This window comes from Symphalangus syndactylus, chromosome 2, assembly GCF_028878055.3.
Source record: "Symphalangus syndactylus isolate Jambi chromosome 2, NHGRI_mSymSyn1-v2.1_pri, whole genome shotgun sequence".
Taxonomy (NCBI): Eukaryota; Metazoa; Chordata; class Mammalia; order Primates; family Hylobatidae; genus Symphalangus; species Symphalangus syndactylus.
In genome coordinates, this window is record NC_072424.2 from 53,291,715 (window position 1) to 53,306,191 (window position 14,477).

The window sequence follows — 14,477 nt, forward strand, 5'->3', positions numbered from 1 at the left end:
CAAGCAATAAGATAAGGCGTGGAAGAGGATGATTGGTTCCAGAAGATCATAGTGATGCCGATATGTAAAGAGATTGTTGTAACTGTGTAAATCTCTTTATTAAAGGTTACGTAGGTATTCTCTGCATTATAGTTATGATTTCAAATTGAGGCTGCACTAGGATATATGGGAAGAGCAATATGTTGTGTATCTGCTAGGAACCTATTTAAACCTTAATAGGAATATTAAAGACATTCTAATACCTAATGTATCTATACTTTAAAAATGTAATCCTATACAAGTATTTTTCTTGTTCCTGCCAATAAAAACAATTTTATATTTTACCTTTTCTGTATTTAGTAGTTGTTTTATTTTTGTACCCAACTGAAGACAGGAGCAGGAGAGTTCAGTGTGAAAGTGTACCTATGAGATATGATGAGAAAGGTACTGCTCATGGTTACAGAAAGTATCACGTAAAAATAGATGGAAATTATCTGTCAGATAGGTTGGCCAAAGAAAGCTTGACTCATTTGCCAAAGTACTTGCAAAACAAGGAAGTATCAGTTCTTAGCAATTGTTACAAAAACCTCTGCATGCCATCTGTGCTTGTGCTGCTTCATTCTGCTAGTATTTGAATTGGGCTGAGAAGCATCAGTTCAGGTAACATAACCACTTGATTATAGAGAGGGAAGGGGCAGAGCCAAATATATTGAAATAAGTGATACAGTGAGTTTGGAGAGGAGGGAGAATCATTGAGCAAAGTACATGGTAGTTAACACTTCTTATCAAACTTACTTTTTGTGGAATGTTTTTACAAATGGTTATCTCTCTCCACATTCCTCTACCATGTATTGGGATCAAGAGGAAGGTAGGCATAAATGTACACACATCCACATTTTTATGCTGACCTTGGTTATCCTATGTTTATTGTCATATTGCAGTTGTCAGGTTTTTTTTAGTTTGTAAATTTGCCTAAAGAGTGTCCATCCTGAAAAGCTTTTGTCGCCTGATCTGCTAAATCTGCTGGGTACTTTATTAAGATGTTAATGGTAAAACTTTTATTTTGTTCTGTTATTTGCAGAGCAAAGATGGTCGACCTTTGCCAGCAAGGGATAAACGCGCCTTAAAACAATTTGAAGAAAGGTTACGAACACTTAAGAAGAGAGAGAGGCATTTAGAATTCATTGAAAACAGCTGGTGGACAAAATTTTGTGGCGCTCTGCGTCCCCTGAAGGTAAATTAAGTTTTTAAAAATTATGCTGTCACTCTTCTCCCAAGTTTATGTAGTACCTCTTGGAGAGATTGAGCTCTCCTTTTGAGGCATTACAGCATGGTACTTAAAATGGATTTGGGGGTTTAATCTGGTTTTAAATCACAGCTCTCTTTGGTATTTTGGGTAAGGTGCATAACCTTTCTGAGCAATGCATTACAACAGTTGTTGGGAAATTAAAATAAAAATATAGATAAGTATTGCAATATGCTGCTAGCATATTCTTCAAGTTTATACTTTCCTATAAATTGATCTGGGACTCAGAGCTTAGGAGCCTATGCTTTCTCCTAGTAGATTTACAGTTTCAGGTCTTATGTTAAGTGTTTAGTCTATTTTGATTTGTTTTTTGTGTATGGTGTAAAATAAGGGCCCAGTTTCATTCTGTTGGTGTGGAGTTCATTTTTTCCAGCACTATGTTGGATTGACTATCCTTTCCTTAGTATGTATTCATGGTACCCTTATCAAAAACAAATTGACTAAGTTTGAGGATTTATTTCTAGGCTCTCTATTCTTTTCTATTGCTGTACATTTTTGTTTTCATGCCTTACTACACTGATGTTTCCTCCCACTTTTATGGAGATACAATTGTTTCTTTTAAAACTGCACATAATTAATTAATGCAATTTGGTGAGTTTAGACATACATATTCATTTATGTTGCTATCACCACATTCTGGGTAATGGGCATATCCATCACCTCCAAAACTTTCTATATTTTCCTTTGTTGCTGTTGTTGATTTGTTAACATTTAAAATGCGATCCATTCTTTCTAAAATTTTATATGTACCACATATTATTGTTGACTGTAGGCCCTCTCATGGCAGACCTCTGGAACTTATTCATCTTGTGTAACTGCATGCATCTTTATATCCCTTAGATGACAACTCTTCTCTCTTTTCTGCATTCCCTGGTAGCTACTATTCTAATTTCTATATCTATACTTTTTCCTATTTTAGGAGTCTCACATAAGAATTGTGCAGTGTCTTTCTGTGCCTTATTTCACTTAGCATAATATCTTTCAGGCACATCCATGTCACAAATGAGAGGATTCCCTTATTTTTTACAAGGCTGAATAATATTCCAATTATGTATATGTGACATTTTCTTTATGAATTTATCTATTTTTATGGGTTGTTAAAACTGTGAGAAACAAAATGACTTTAATCTAAAAAAAAAAAGAACATAGGAACTCTGACTGACAGTAATAGAATTTGCCTCATTGTTAGATAATGTTTCTGAAAGTATGTTAAAGATATTTTTTGACATGGAAAATTATTATTTTCTTTTTTTGGAAACCATTGTTTGCCAGCCTTGAATTCTTGGGACTATGGTACTTAAACCTAATTACCTAGAATGAATTAAGATCATTTTAATATGGCTCAGACTAAAAAGTAACAAAAACTATTAGCCACAGACTTCCAGATATGCTCATTTTATATCTGGAAGCATTTCAAACACCAGACCTTTGTATACAATAGCATACAAGTTGTAATTCAGAAAATTCAGTCAGTGGACTAACTTGAAGTTAGGCAAAATGAAGCTACAAAGTGGGTTTGGGCTAAATTTTAAAGAAGTGTTTCAACGTGGACAGATAGAGGGAAACAACACACACTGGGGCCTTTCAAAGGGTGGAGGGTGGGAGGAAGGAGAGGATCAGGAAAAATAACTAATGGGTTCCTTGCTTAGTACCTGGGTGATGAAATAATCTGTACAACAACCCCCATGATGCAAGTTTACCTATGTAACAAACCTGCACTTGTACCCATGAACTTAAATGTTAAAAAAAGAACAAGAAATGGTTCAAAGAACCATTCAAAGATGAGTCAGTCAGGTTCAATTTGGATGCTGCTTTCTTCACCTTTTATAATTAGAAAGAAATGCCCTAACTGCTCACCCTAAAAAGCCCCTGGTTTGAAAGAGATTTTTAAAAATATACCATAATCAGTTAATTTTTCTATATAATCACTTTTTAAATCTTCTGTTAGAATAAATTTTTAAAAAATTCACCCCATTTTTTTTTTCCTCAGGGTGATTTGTCTTCATAGCACTGAAAGTATGATGAAATCCTTTCCAGCTTTATTTTAATCCTAAATTGTTTTTAGGTTTTTATAAATATTTATAATCTGGTCTCTAGCATCAGCTGCCTTCTTTTATATATGCTATGTTCCATTTCACCAAACATAAGTTTAGAAGGATTTTTAAATCAACTTTATTAAGTGTACAGATTGGTTTTGCCAAATATAGATAGATAGGACATCCACATCACTCGAAAAATCTACGTCGTGCCCTCTCTTGCTCCCCTGAGCTCAGACTTTAGGTAACTATTGATGTCCTTTCTATCATTAGAGGTCAGTTTTATGTGTTCTGGAATTTTAAATAAATGGAATCATAGAGTGTACAATCTTTTGTCTGGTGGCTTCTTTGGCATGGCGCACTTTTTGAGATTTGCTCATGTTATTATTTAATACTTTTTTTGCCCAGTGTTTTATTCAGTTTTATTGTTCAGTAGTATTACAGTGTGTGTCTGTATCACAATTTGTTTATTCAGTCACCCCTGTTGGTGGAAATTTGGATTGTTTCTGGTTTGAGACTATAATGGATAATGCTAATATGAACATTTTTGTACAAACCTTTGTGTAGATGTGCTTTCATTCATTTCTTTTGGATAAATACTTGAGTAGAATTTTTGGAGCTAATATTTAATATGTTTAACTTTATAAGAAACTGCCGAAGTGTTTTCCAAAAGGGTTACAACCATTTTGCATTCCCACAGCAATAAGAGATTGCCCATTGTTTCACATTCTTGTCAACTCTTATGTAGTGTCTGTAAGAGTTATTCTTATGAATGTGCAGTAGCATCTCAGAGTTTTGCTTTGCATTTCATTGGTGACTAAATGATATTTAGCATCTTTTTGTATGCTTATTGTCTATTTTTTGTAAAATGTGTGTTTAAATCTTTTGGCCATTTTCTAAATTAGGGTTTTCTATTATGAGTGAGATGCAAGCATTCATTATATAGTATGGATCTAGCACTTTGTCAAACATATGTATTGTATCATCTCCTAGTTCATGGCAAGTTTTATGTTTTTGGTTTCTTAACACTGTAATCCAGATGTTTCTTAAATTTTGATGAATTCTAATTTATATGTCTATTTTTGGTGCATATTTTTGTGTCCTCAGAAATGTTTGTCTATCCTAAGGTAACAAACATTTTCTTCTAGAAATTTTGTAGATTTACATCTTATGCTTGGAATCATGACCCCATTTAAGTTACTTTTGTGCTATGGTATGACTTAAGGGTTAAGGTTCATTTTATTTTCTATGTGGATATCCAATTGTTCCAGCATAATTTTTTTGTCAAGACTATCTTTTGCTCATTGACTTTCCTTGGAAGTTTTGTCAAATAAATTGATTGTAGTGTAAGTGTGGGTCTATCTCTGGAATCTCTATTCTACTCATTGATCTGTATGTCTTTATGCTAATACTTGGTTAATAGATTTTTAATGATGGCCATTCTAACTGGTGTGAGATGGTATCTCACTGTGGTTTTGATTTGCATTTCTCTGATGGCCAGTGATGAGGAGCATTTCTTCATGTGTTTTTTGGCTGCATAAATGTCTTCTTTTGAGAAGTGTCTGTTCATGTCCTCTGCCCACTTTTTGATGGGGTTGTTTGTTTTTTTCTTGTAAATTTGTTTGGTTCATTGTAGATTCTGGATATTAGCCCTTTGTCAGATGAGTAGGTTGCAAAAATTTTCTCCCATTGTGTAGGTTGCCTGTTCACTCTGATGATAGTTTCTTTTGCTGTGCAGAAGCTCTTTAGTTTAATGAGATCCCATTTGTCGATTTTGGCTTTTGTTGCCATTGCTTTTGGTGTTTTAGACATGAAGTCCTTGCCCACGCCTATGTCCTGAATGGTATTGCCTAGGTTTTCTTGTAGGATTTTAATGGTTTTAGGTCTAACATATAAGTCTTTAATCCATCTTGAATTAATTTTTGTATAAGGTGTAAGGAAGGGATCCAGTTTCAGCTTTCTACATATGGCTAGCCAGTTTTCCCAGCACCATTTATTAAATAGGGAATCCTTTCCCCATTTCTTGTTTTTGTCAGGTTTGTCAAAGATCAGATAGTTGTAGCTATGCGGCATCATTTCTGAGGGCTCTGTTCTGTTCCATTGATCTATGTCTCTGTTGTGGTACCAGTACCATGCAGTTTTGGTTACTGTAGCCTTGTAGTATAGTTTAAAGTCAGGTAGCGTGATGCCTCCAGCTTTGTTCTTTTGGCTTAGGATTGACTTGGCGATGCGGGCTCTTTTTTGGTTCCATATGAACTTTAAAGTAGTTTTTTCCAATTCTGTGAAGAAAGTCATTGGTAGCTTGATGGGGATGGCATTGAATCTATAAATTACCTTGGGCAGTATGGCCATTTTCACGATATTGATTCTTCCAACCCATGAGCATGGAATGTTCTTCCATTTGTTTGTATCCTCTTTTATTTCATTGAGCAGTGGTTTGTAGTTCTCCTTGAAGAGGTCCTTCACATCCCTTGTAAGTTGGATTCCTAGGTATTTTATTCTGTTTGAAGCAATTGTGAATGGGAGTTCACTCATGATTTGGCTCTCTGTTTGTCTGTGATTGGTGTACAAGAATGCTTGTGATTTTTGTACATTAATTTTGTATCCTGAGACTTTGCTGAAGTTGCTAATCAGCTTAAGGAGATTTTGGGCTGAGACAATGGGGTTTTCTAGATATACAATCATGTCATCTGCAAACAGGGACAATTTGACTTCCTCTTTTCCTAATTGAATACCCTTTATTTCCTTCTCCTGCCTGATTGCTCTGGCCAGGAAACAACAGGTGCTGGAGAGGATGTGGAGAAATAGGAACACTTTTACACTGTTGGTGGGACTGTAAACTAGTTCAACCATTGTGGAAGTCAGTGTGGCGATTCCTCAGGGATCTAGAACTAGAAATACCATTTGACCCAGCCATCCCATTACTGGGTATATACCCAAAGGACTATAAATCATGCTGCTATAAAGACACATGCACACGTATGTTTATTGCGGCACTATTCACAATAGCAAAGAGTTGGAACCAACCCAAATGTCCAACAACGATAGACTGGATTAAGAAAATGTGGCACATATACACCATGGAATACTATGCAGCCATAAAAAATGATGAGTTCGTGTCCTTTGTAGGGACATGGATGAAACTGGAAAACATCATTCTCAGTAAACTATCGCAAGGACAAAAAACCAAACACCGCATGTTCTCACTCATAGGTGGGAATTGAACAATGAGAACTCATGGACACAGGAAGGGGAACATCACGCTCCGGGGACTGTTGTGGGGTGGGGGGAGGGGCAGAGGGACAGCATTAGGAGATACACCTAATGCTAAATGACGAGTTAATGGGTGCAGGAAATCAACATGGCACATGGATACATATGTAACAAACCTGCACATTGTGCACATGTACCCTAAAACCCTAAAGTATAATAAAAAAAAAAAAAACAACAACTTGGTTAATAGAGCTTTATAATCTGCCATGAAGTTAGGTAGTATAAATTATTAAGTTTTCCTTTTCCAAAATTGTTTTGGCTTTGCCAAATCCTTTGCATTTTCATAAATTTAAGAATCAATTTACAATTCCACAAAACATCCACTAGGATATCTACTGGGATTACTTTCACTCTTATAGATACATTTGGGGGAGAATTGTTATATTCTATCCATGAACATGATATCTATTTATTTACATCTTAAATTTCTCTCAGGAATATTTTGTAGTGTTCAATGTAGAGGTCTTAAAAATATCTTGATAAATTTACCTCTAAGTATTTTTTATACTCTTGCAAATTATGTTGTTTGATTTCAGTTTTTAATATTTGTTGTTAGTATGTAGAAATTTGTCTTTGTCTCTTACCGTTATATCCTGCAACTTGGTTGAACTATTAGTTCTAGTACCTTCATTGTAGATTCCTTAGGAGGTTTTCTTTTGTACATGATCATATCAGCTGCTAAAAGACAGTTTTACTTCTTCCTTATAAGCTTTATAATTGCTTTTATTTTTTACTTTTCTAATTTCATTGGCTGAAACCTCCAGTACAGTTATTCTTTTTGTTAGTAAATGTGTCATTTCTGAATATTGATCTAAATTTTTACCCATTTTTCCATGTCTGGTCCTAAGTTAGGAATAGGGTAATAGGCATGCCTGAAGGAATCTCTAGGGGTACAAACTGATCGTTACGTAATTGCGGGTTTAACATGTATTATGATGAGATAAACACTGCTTTTTTTCCTTAAATGAGATATGAAAGTTGTTGTTCATTTATCTCTGTGTTTGTCTACAATTGGTGTAATTCAGAAAAAGAAAGCCAAATTTTCATTTAATGTTTCTTTTCTTTTTTTTTGTGAGGCGGAGTTTTGTTCTTGTTGCCCAGGCTGGAGTTCAATGGCGCAATCTTGGCTCACCACAAGCTCCACCTCCCAGGTTCAAGCGATTCTCCTGCCTCAGCCTCCTAAGTAGCTGGGATTACAGACATGCGCGTGGCACCACGCCTGGCTAATTTTGTATTTTTAGTAGAGACGGGGTTTCTCCATGTGGGTCAGGCTGGTCTGGAACTCCTGACCTCAGGTGATCTGCCCGCCTCAGCCTCCCAAAGTGCTGGGATTACAGGCATGAGCCACCGCGCCCAGCTCATTTAGTGTTTCTTCAACATTAGCATTCAAGTCAAACTAGAGGAAGAAAGTGGATCTAGGTCCACTTGCCCTTCTATACAGCTCTCTCTGTGTATACTGAAGGTAATTTAAGACCTTTGAGAAGTCCCTGACGTTAAATTTCTTAGAAGTTATGTTCTATCTCAAAATTTTGTGCCAGTGTTAACATTTATTCTCTACTATAATTCGTTTGTCTTATTATGAAATGAATTAAATTTAAATTTTTGCATATGTAAAAAAAATTTACAATTTTTAAAATTAGTAGAGGATTTTTTTTTCATTCCCATGAAGATGCCTGTTGATCTTGTGATTGCCATGCATTTCCCTAGCATATACATAACTTATTTCAGAAGCATAGGCTTTGTGGTCACCTAATCCTGGGTTTGAGTCCTTGCTCTGCTCCTTACCAACTCTGTAACTTCTTACTTAAGCTTTTTGAACCTCATTTTTCTCATTCTTAAAATAGAATTATATACCTACCTTATTTTGTTGTGGGAATTAAATGAAATAATGTATGCAGTACAGTTCCTTTTGATGTAAACAGCTCAGAAAATTGCAGCTGCTGCTGTTATAGTTCTATATGTAGGATTTTTCGAGTTCTTAAATCCTACCATGGAAATGAAGGGAGATTAGTTTTGTGCTGAAGACAATTATAAAAGTAAGCACCTAATTAGAATAAGTTAATAGCTCTTTAAAACAGCCTTTATATATAATACTGAACACATTTCTAAGCATACAGTGTGATGTTCATTAAATACTTGAATAAACTCTTCCCTGACAGAAGAGTATACTTTGAGCTTATACAGCTAATTGGCCTGAGTAACTTATAGATCATTAGGTTTTAAATGTAACTTGAGATTTTACCATATATACTTCTTATGCTTATACAGAAAATTATAAATTCATGTTTGTAATTACATTGCATATATTTTTTAGATTTTTTTTATTGTAAAATATATATGCCTCAATCTATGATTTGAAATATTTTTAGGTGTATATTCACTAGCAGTTAAGTACATTCACAATGTTGTGCAACCATCATCACTATTCATTTTCTGATCTTTTTCAAATGGAAACAATGTATTTATTAAACGGTAATTCTCCATTCCCTAGTGATTTCTCTTCTGCTCTCCATCAGTTTGCCTATTCTAGGTACCGAGAGTAAAGAACACAGGAAATATACACAAAATTATCTAACAGTAAGATATTATTCAGACTAAATATGTCCATAATATCAACAAACGTGAATAGACCTCACTCACCATTAGAAGAAAATTTTTATTTTCTTCACAAAGAAGATACATCCAATGTAGCTAAAGAGACACACCTAAAACGGTAGTTCAAAAAGACTAAAAATAAACGGGTGTTTAAAGACATACTAGACAAATGGAAACAATAAGGAAACAATGATCCTATTAGACAAAATAGAATTCAAGCCAAAATACACCAATTATAACAAAGAAGGAAACATTTTGTGGTAGATACGGTGCCTTTTTCTTCACCTAATGATGCCCTCATCCAGGAAACCTGTGACATTAAGTGGCAAAGGAACCTTACAGATGTAATTAAGATTATAAACTTTAAGATACAAAGATTATCCTGGGTTATTCAGGTGGGCTCAGTCTAATAACATGAACCCTTAAAAGCAGAGAACTTTCTGGACTAGAGTCAGAGAGAAGTGATAAAGGGTACATCAAAGATATTCAAAGTGTGAGAGTGACTTGACTTGCCATGACTGGTTTGAAGATGGAGGGGGAAATGTGACGAGGAATGCAAGCAGCCTTAAGAAATGCAGAGATGGTCCCAAATGATAGCCAACAAAGAAATGAAAACTCCAGCTCTACAACCTTAAGGAACTGAATGCCAGCCAACAATCTGAAAGAGCATGAAAGTATTTCTTTCCCAGAGTCTCCAGAAGGGAACATAGCCCTACTCTCGGTTTTGGGCCTGTGAGACCTCAAGCAGAGAATCCACTGAGCTGCACTGTGCACAGACAGCTGACCCACAGAAACTGAGACAGTAAGTGGATGCTGTTTTAGGCCACTAAGTTTGTGGTGGTGTGTCATTGGCAGCAGTAGAAAATTCACACACTTTTTAATATGAAAAGCCACAATTTAGAATGAAGATATAATAACTGTGGATATCTATGTACCAGTTAACACAGCAGCCACCTTTATGAAAGCAAAAACTATGGGATATTCCAGAAGATAGAGATTGAAATATAATAGTAATAGGAGATTAACAACATACTCAGGGTAAGACATTTCAAGTGGATGAAATAGAGTAAGAATATAGAAGACCTAATAATCAGTAAGGTATAACTTACAATTTTTAAACTTTACATCTAGATAATAGAAAATAACCTTTTCTCCAAATGCACGGGGAACACAAAAGTTGATCGTATTATTAATTATATCCTGAAGAAAGTATCAGGAAGTTTCAAAGAGTAGATATATTACAAACAACTTTTCTCTGATTCCAGTGCGTTAAAAATAGAAATTGTAACAAAATCAATAAACTAACATACTTTTCACTTGAAAATTAACCTTATATTCAGCAACTTTTGAGTGAAGAAAGAGGAAATAAATTACAGAATTTCTAAAAGTTAATGATAATTGAAACATATTAGAATCTGTGGGATACCTTTAAAATAGAGATCAGTCCCTGATGTGATTCTGTCCTATGCGGCTGTTCTCTTGAGCAGTGGTTGTTTATCTCCGTCTGCCTTCTCTCCCACCTAAGTGTGTGCCGCCACCTGATGGAAGATTCGATGGACATGGACATAAGCCCCTGGAGGCCCCGGAACTATCTTTTTGGTTGTGAACTACAGGCTGACAAAGATTATCACTATAAGGTGGATAATGATGAAAATGAGCATTAGTTATCTTTAAGAACGGTCAGTTTAGGGGCTGATGCAAAGGATAAATTACATATTGTTGAAGCAGAGGCAGTGTATTACGAAGGCAGTCCAATTAAGGTAACACTGGCAACTTTGAAAATGTCTGTACAGCCAACAGTTTTCCTTAGGGGCTTTGAAATAACACCACCAGTGGTCTTATGGTTGAAGTGTGGTTCAGGGCCAGTGCATATTAGTGAACAACATTTAGTAGCAGTGGAGGAAAATGCAATCAGTAGATGAAGAGGAGGAGGATGTGAAACTCTTAAGTATATCTGGAAAGTGGTCCGCCCCTGGAGGTGGTAGCAAGGTTCCACAGAAAAAAGTAAAACTTGCTGCTGCTGCTGCTGCTGCTGATGATGATAATGATGATTTTGATAATGAGGAAACTGAAGAAAAAGCACCAGTGAAGAAATCTATACGAGATACTCCAGCCAAAAATGCACACAAGTCAAATCAGAAGGGGAAAGACTCAAAACCATCATCAACACCAAGATCAAATGGGTAAGAATCCTTCAAAAAACAGGAAAAATCTCCCAAAACACCAAAAGGACCTAGTTTTGTAGAAGACATTAAAGCAAAAATGCAAGCAAGTATACAGAAAGGTGGTTCTCTTCCCAAAGTGGAAGCCAAGTTCATCAATTATATGAAGAATTGCTTCCGGATGACTGACCAGGAGGCTATTCAAGATCTCTGGCAGTTGAGGAAGTCTCTTTAAGAAAATACTTTAAACAATTTGTTAAATTTTTTCTGTCTTACTTCATTTCTGTAACAGTTGATATCTGGCTGTCCTTTTTATAATGCAGAGTGGGACATTTCCCTACCATGTTTGATAAATGTTGTCCAGGCTCCATTGCCAATAATTTGTTGTCCAAAATGCCTGTTTAGTTTTTAAAGACAGAACTCCACCCTTTGCTTGGTTTTAAGTATGTATGGAATGTTATGATAGGACATAGTAGTAGTGGTTGTCAGACATGGAAATGGTGGGGAGACAAAAATGTACATGTGAAATAAAACTCCGTATTTTAATAAAGTTAAAAAAAGAGAAATTCATAGCCTGAAACACACTTACCAGTAAAAGTAGAAAAAAAAAAAGAACAAATGTCCAAGCAAGAAATTCCAATCCCAAAAAGCTAGCAGAAGAACAAAAGGAATCACACAGAAGAAAATAAGATAAAAGCAGAAAGCAGTGAGGTAGGGAGAAGAAAAACATGAATTACAATAGTCCCTCTATATCTGCAGATTCTGCAGTTGCAGATTCAACCACCCATGGATTGAAAATAGAGTCTTAATTTAGTACTAATAAAGTAATGATTTCTGAATATGCGTATGTTTAAATTAATAGACCACTACCTAACTTCATTAAAAGGAACCAGGGCTGCTTGGAGAAATGTCTGATTCTAGGACTATGGCTGGAAAAGCACTTAATAAGCTTGGAACATCTGATGCCAGAAAGTAAGAAGTGCTTAGAGAATAGTGAGGGTATAATAAAAGGAACCAGTTTGTAGGGGCTCCTATTGCCTAAATCTGGGACCATTTAGATATCAAAATAATGATAATAACAGATGATAACTAATTGAATAAAATAACTTATAAGTCTATATTGACATAAGTAAATACATTAGTAATTGATGGGGAAGGGAAAGCTCTTCCCTACAGTAGAATTCCAACAAATATAAATATAGAAGCAATTAAAAAACCAGCATTTGACAAATACCACAGAAAAAAACATTGTTTCTGGGAAGAGGCATCAGTGGATACTAAACTTGAAGTTAAACGTTTGGTGAGAACAAGATTTTGCATGTTCTCAAAGTATCTCACCGCAAAACATACTAGTTACAGAGGGGGGAATAATAATTGTACAATGGAGAAACCTGACTGAAACCACCTTACTAGATGATTTAAGTTAAGCTCATCAGTAGTGGGACAAATAGACATGACTGTGCCACTTGATATGATGTACTGAGAAGGACTCAACACTTCTCTGTCATTTCTGCAAAAAAGCATAATGTAAATATAATCATGAGAAAATAGGCAATCCAAATTGAGAGACATTCTACAAATTAACTTCCCTGGACTCTACAAAATGTCAAGGTTGTGAAAGACCTTCTTCAAGAGAAATTGATATTATATAATAATTAAGACTTGTTCAAAAGAGAATGATAAAGTAAGGTAAAATGTTAAAATTTGGAGAATATGAGTGAAGAGTATAGTGGAATTATTTGTATTGTTTTTGCATGTGTCTTATTCCATTTTTATTGATGTTACCTCTATAGTTTAATTTTTATTTCAAAATTGGCATTATAGCTAGAGTATAATATGTAGCATTATATACTAAAGGTCAACCCATATAATATGTAGCATTATATACCTAAAGGTCAACCCAATGTGGTCATCACTGATATGATTTTGTAAGTACTAATTTAAGTTCTAGTATTTAAGTATGTATAGTTTTCTTGGTCTTTATAAAATATTTATATTTTTTACATTTGTTCTGTGTTCTGTTAAGTCACTGCTTAAGCAGTCTAAGTCTGGGTCAGTCATCTCTACAGATTGGGAAGATAGCTAAGAGGGTTTTTTTTTTAATTTAAAAAAAATTTTTTTTTTTTTTTGCCAAAATGGATTTCAAAGGGAGGGAATCTTAACTTCAAATGCTGTTTCTATATCATGTTCTCCTACTACTAATTGGCACTTCATAGTTATACTGCCTCATGCTACAAACTATTTTTTGTTAACAGCTATTAGGAAGGAATGTTTTTCACTTGAGAATCCTAAGTCTGTGTTGCCTTTTGGTTCACCACAGTACCAAATATAGATGCCTGAATCTAGTAGAAAAAAAAGTATAACTCCTTTATACCCTCTACTAATGAACATTTGTTACTATAAAGGAGTCACTTCAAAATCTTTTGCAATGAAACCCTTCTTAAATAATGAATTCTCTTGCGGAATCCCAGCATGAAAAATAGTACATGCAATATCACTCTGTTTTCAAGAGATGACTATAGCCTTCTTGGTCCCCTCTCATTGTCAACTCTCTCCTTCCCAGTGAGCCCCAAAGGCACCCTGCCATAACTGAAGAATTCCCCAGAGCACAGGCCTAAAATTACTTCCAAAAATCATCTTTTCAGGCTAGGAAGGTTCATACGTTACTTCTTTTATTCTCTCAGGATTCTAAAATTTACTTCAACAGTCATGTGAAATAAGATGAAAAAATCTCCCTACCATTCATAATTTCATAACATTCATTGATCTATTTATATCAATTCCAGTTAAAGGAGGAGCCCAACACACTTAACTGTGCTTACTGGGACTCTTCTTTTTGGGTCTGGTCTTGACAACTCTTTAGCCCAGTTGTCCTTGGAACTTGGGGAAGATTTCGGGGGAAAAAGAGCTTAGGTTTTTGCTAACATAGATTTCACCTCTTTTATATTCTGAAACTTTTCATTCGAGACTCAGTTATAATATTTTTCTACCTCTTTTTCTACCTTCTTTAATATAAAGTTCATACAATTGGGAGAAATGTGTTCCACTACTTACAGTGCTTAGGACATTTTTCCACAGAAACATTGTTTTACGTGACAATTTTTTCAGTGTTGTTAGTATTCTGTT

The 14,477-nt window shown here is 35.1% G+C and overlaps 1 protein-coding gene and 1 pseudogene across 1 annotated transcript in view; both read left to right on the plus strand.

Moving 5' to 3' along the window:
• LMBRD1 (LMBR1 domain containing 1) overlaps positions 1 to 14,477 on the plus strand; it is a 123,856-nt gene that overhangs the window by 82,518 nt on the left and 26,861 nt on the right. The window contains exon 9 of the mRNA XM_055257228.2: positions 1,061 to 1,213. Coding sequence (XP_055113203.1) covers positions 1,061 to 1,213 — 153 coding nt within the window. The remainder of the gene's footprint in view (positions 1 to 1,060; positions 1,214 to 14,477) is intronic.
• LOC129469982 (nucleophosmin-like) lies at positions 10,621 to 14,099 on the plus strand (annotated as a pseudogene).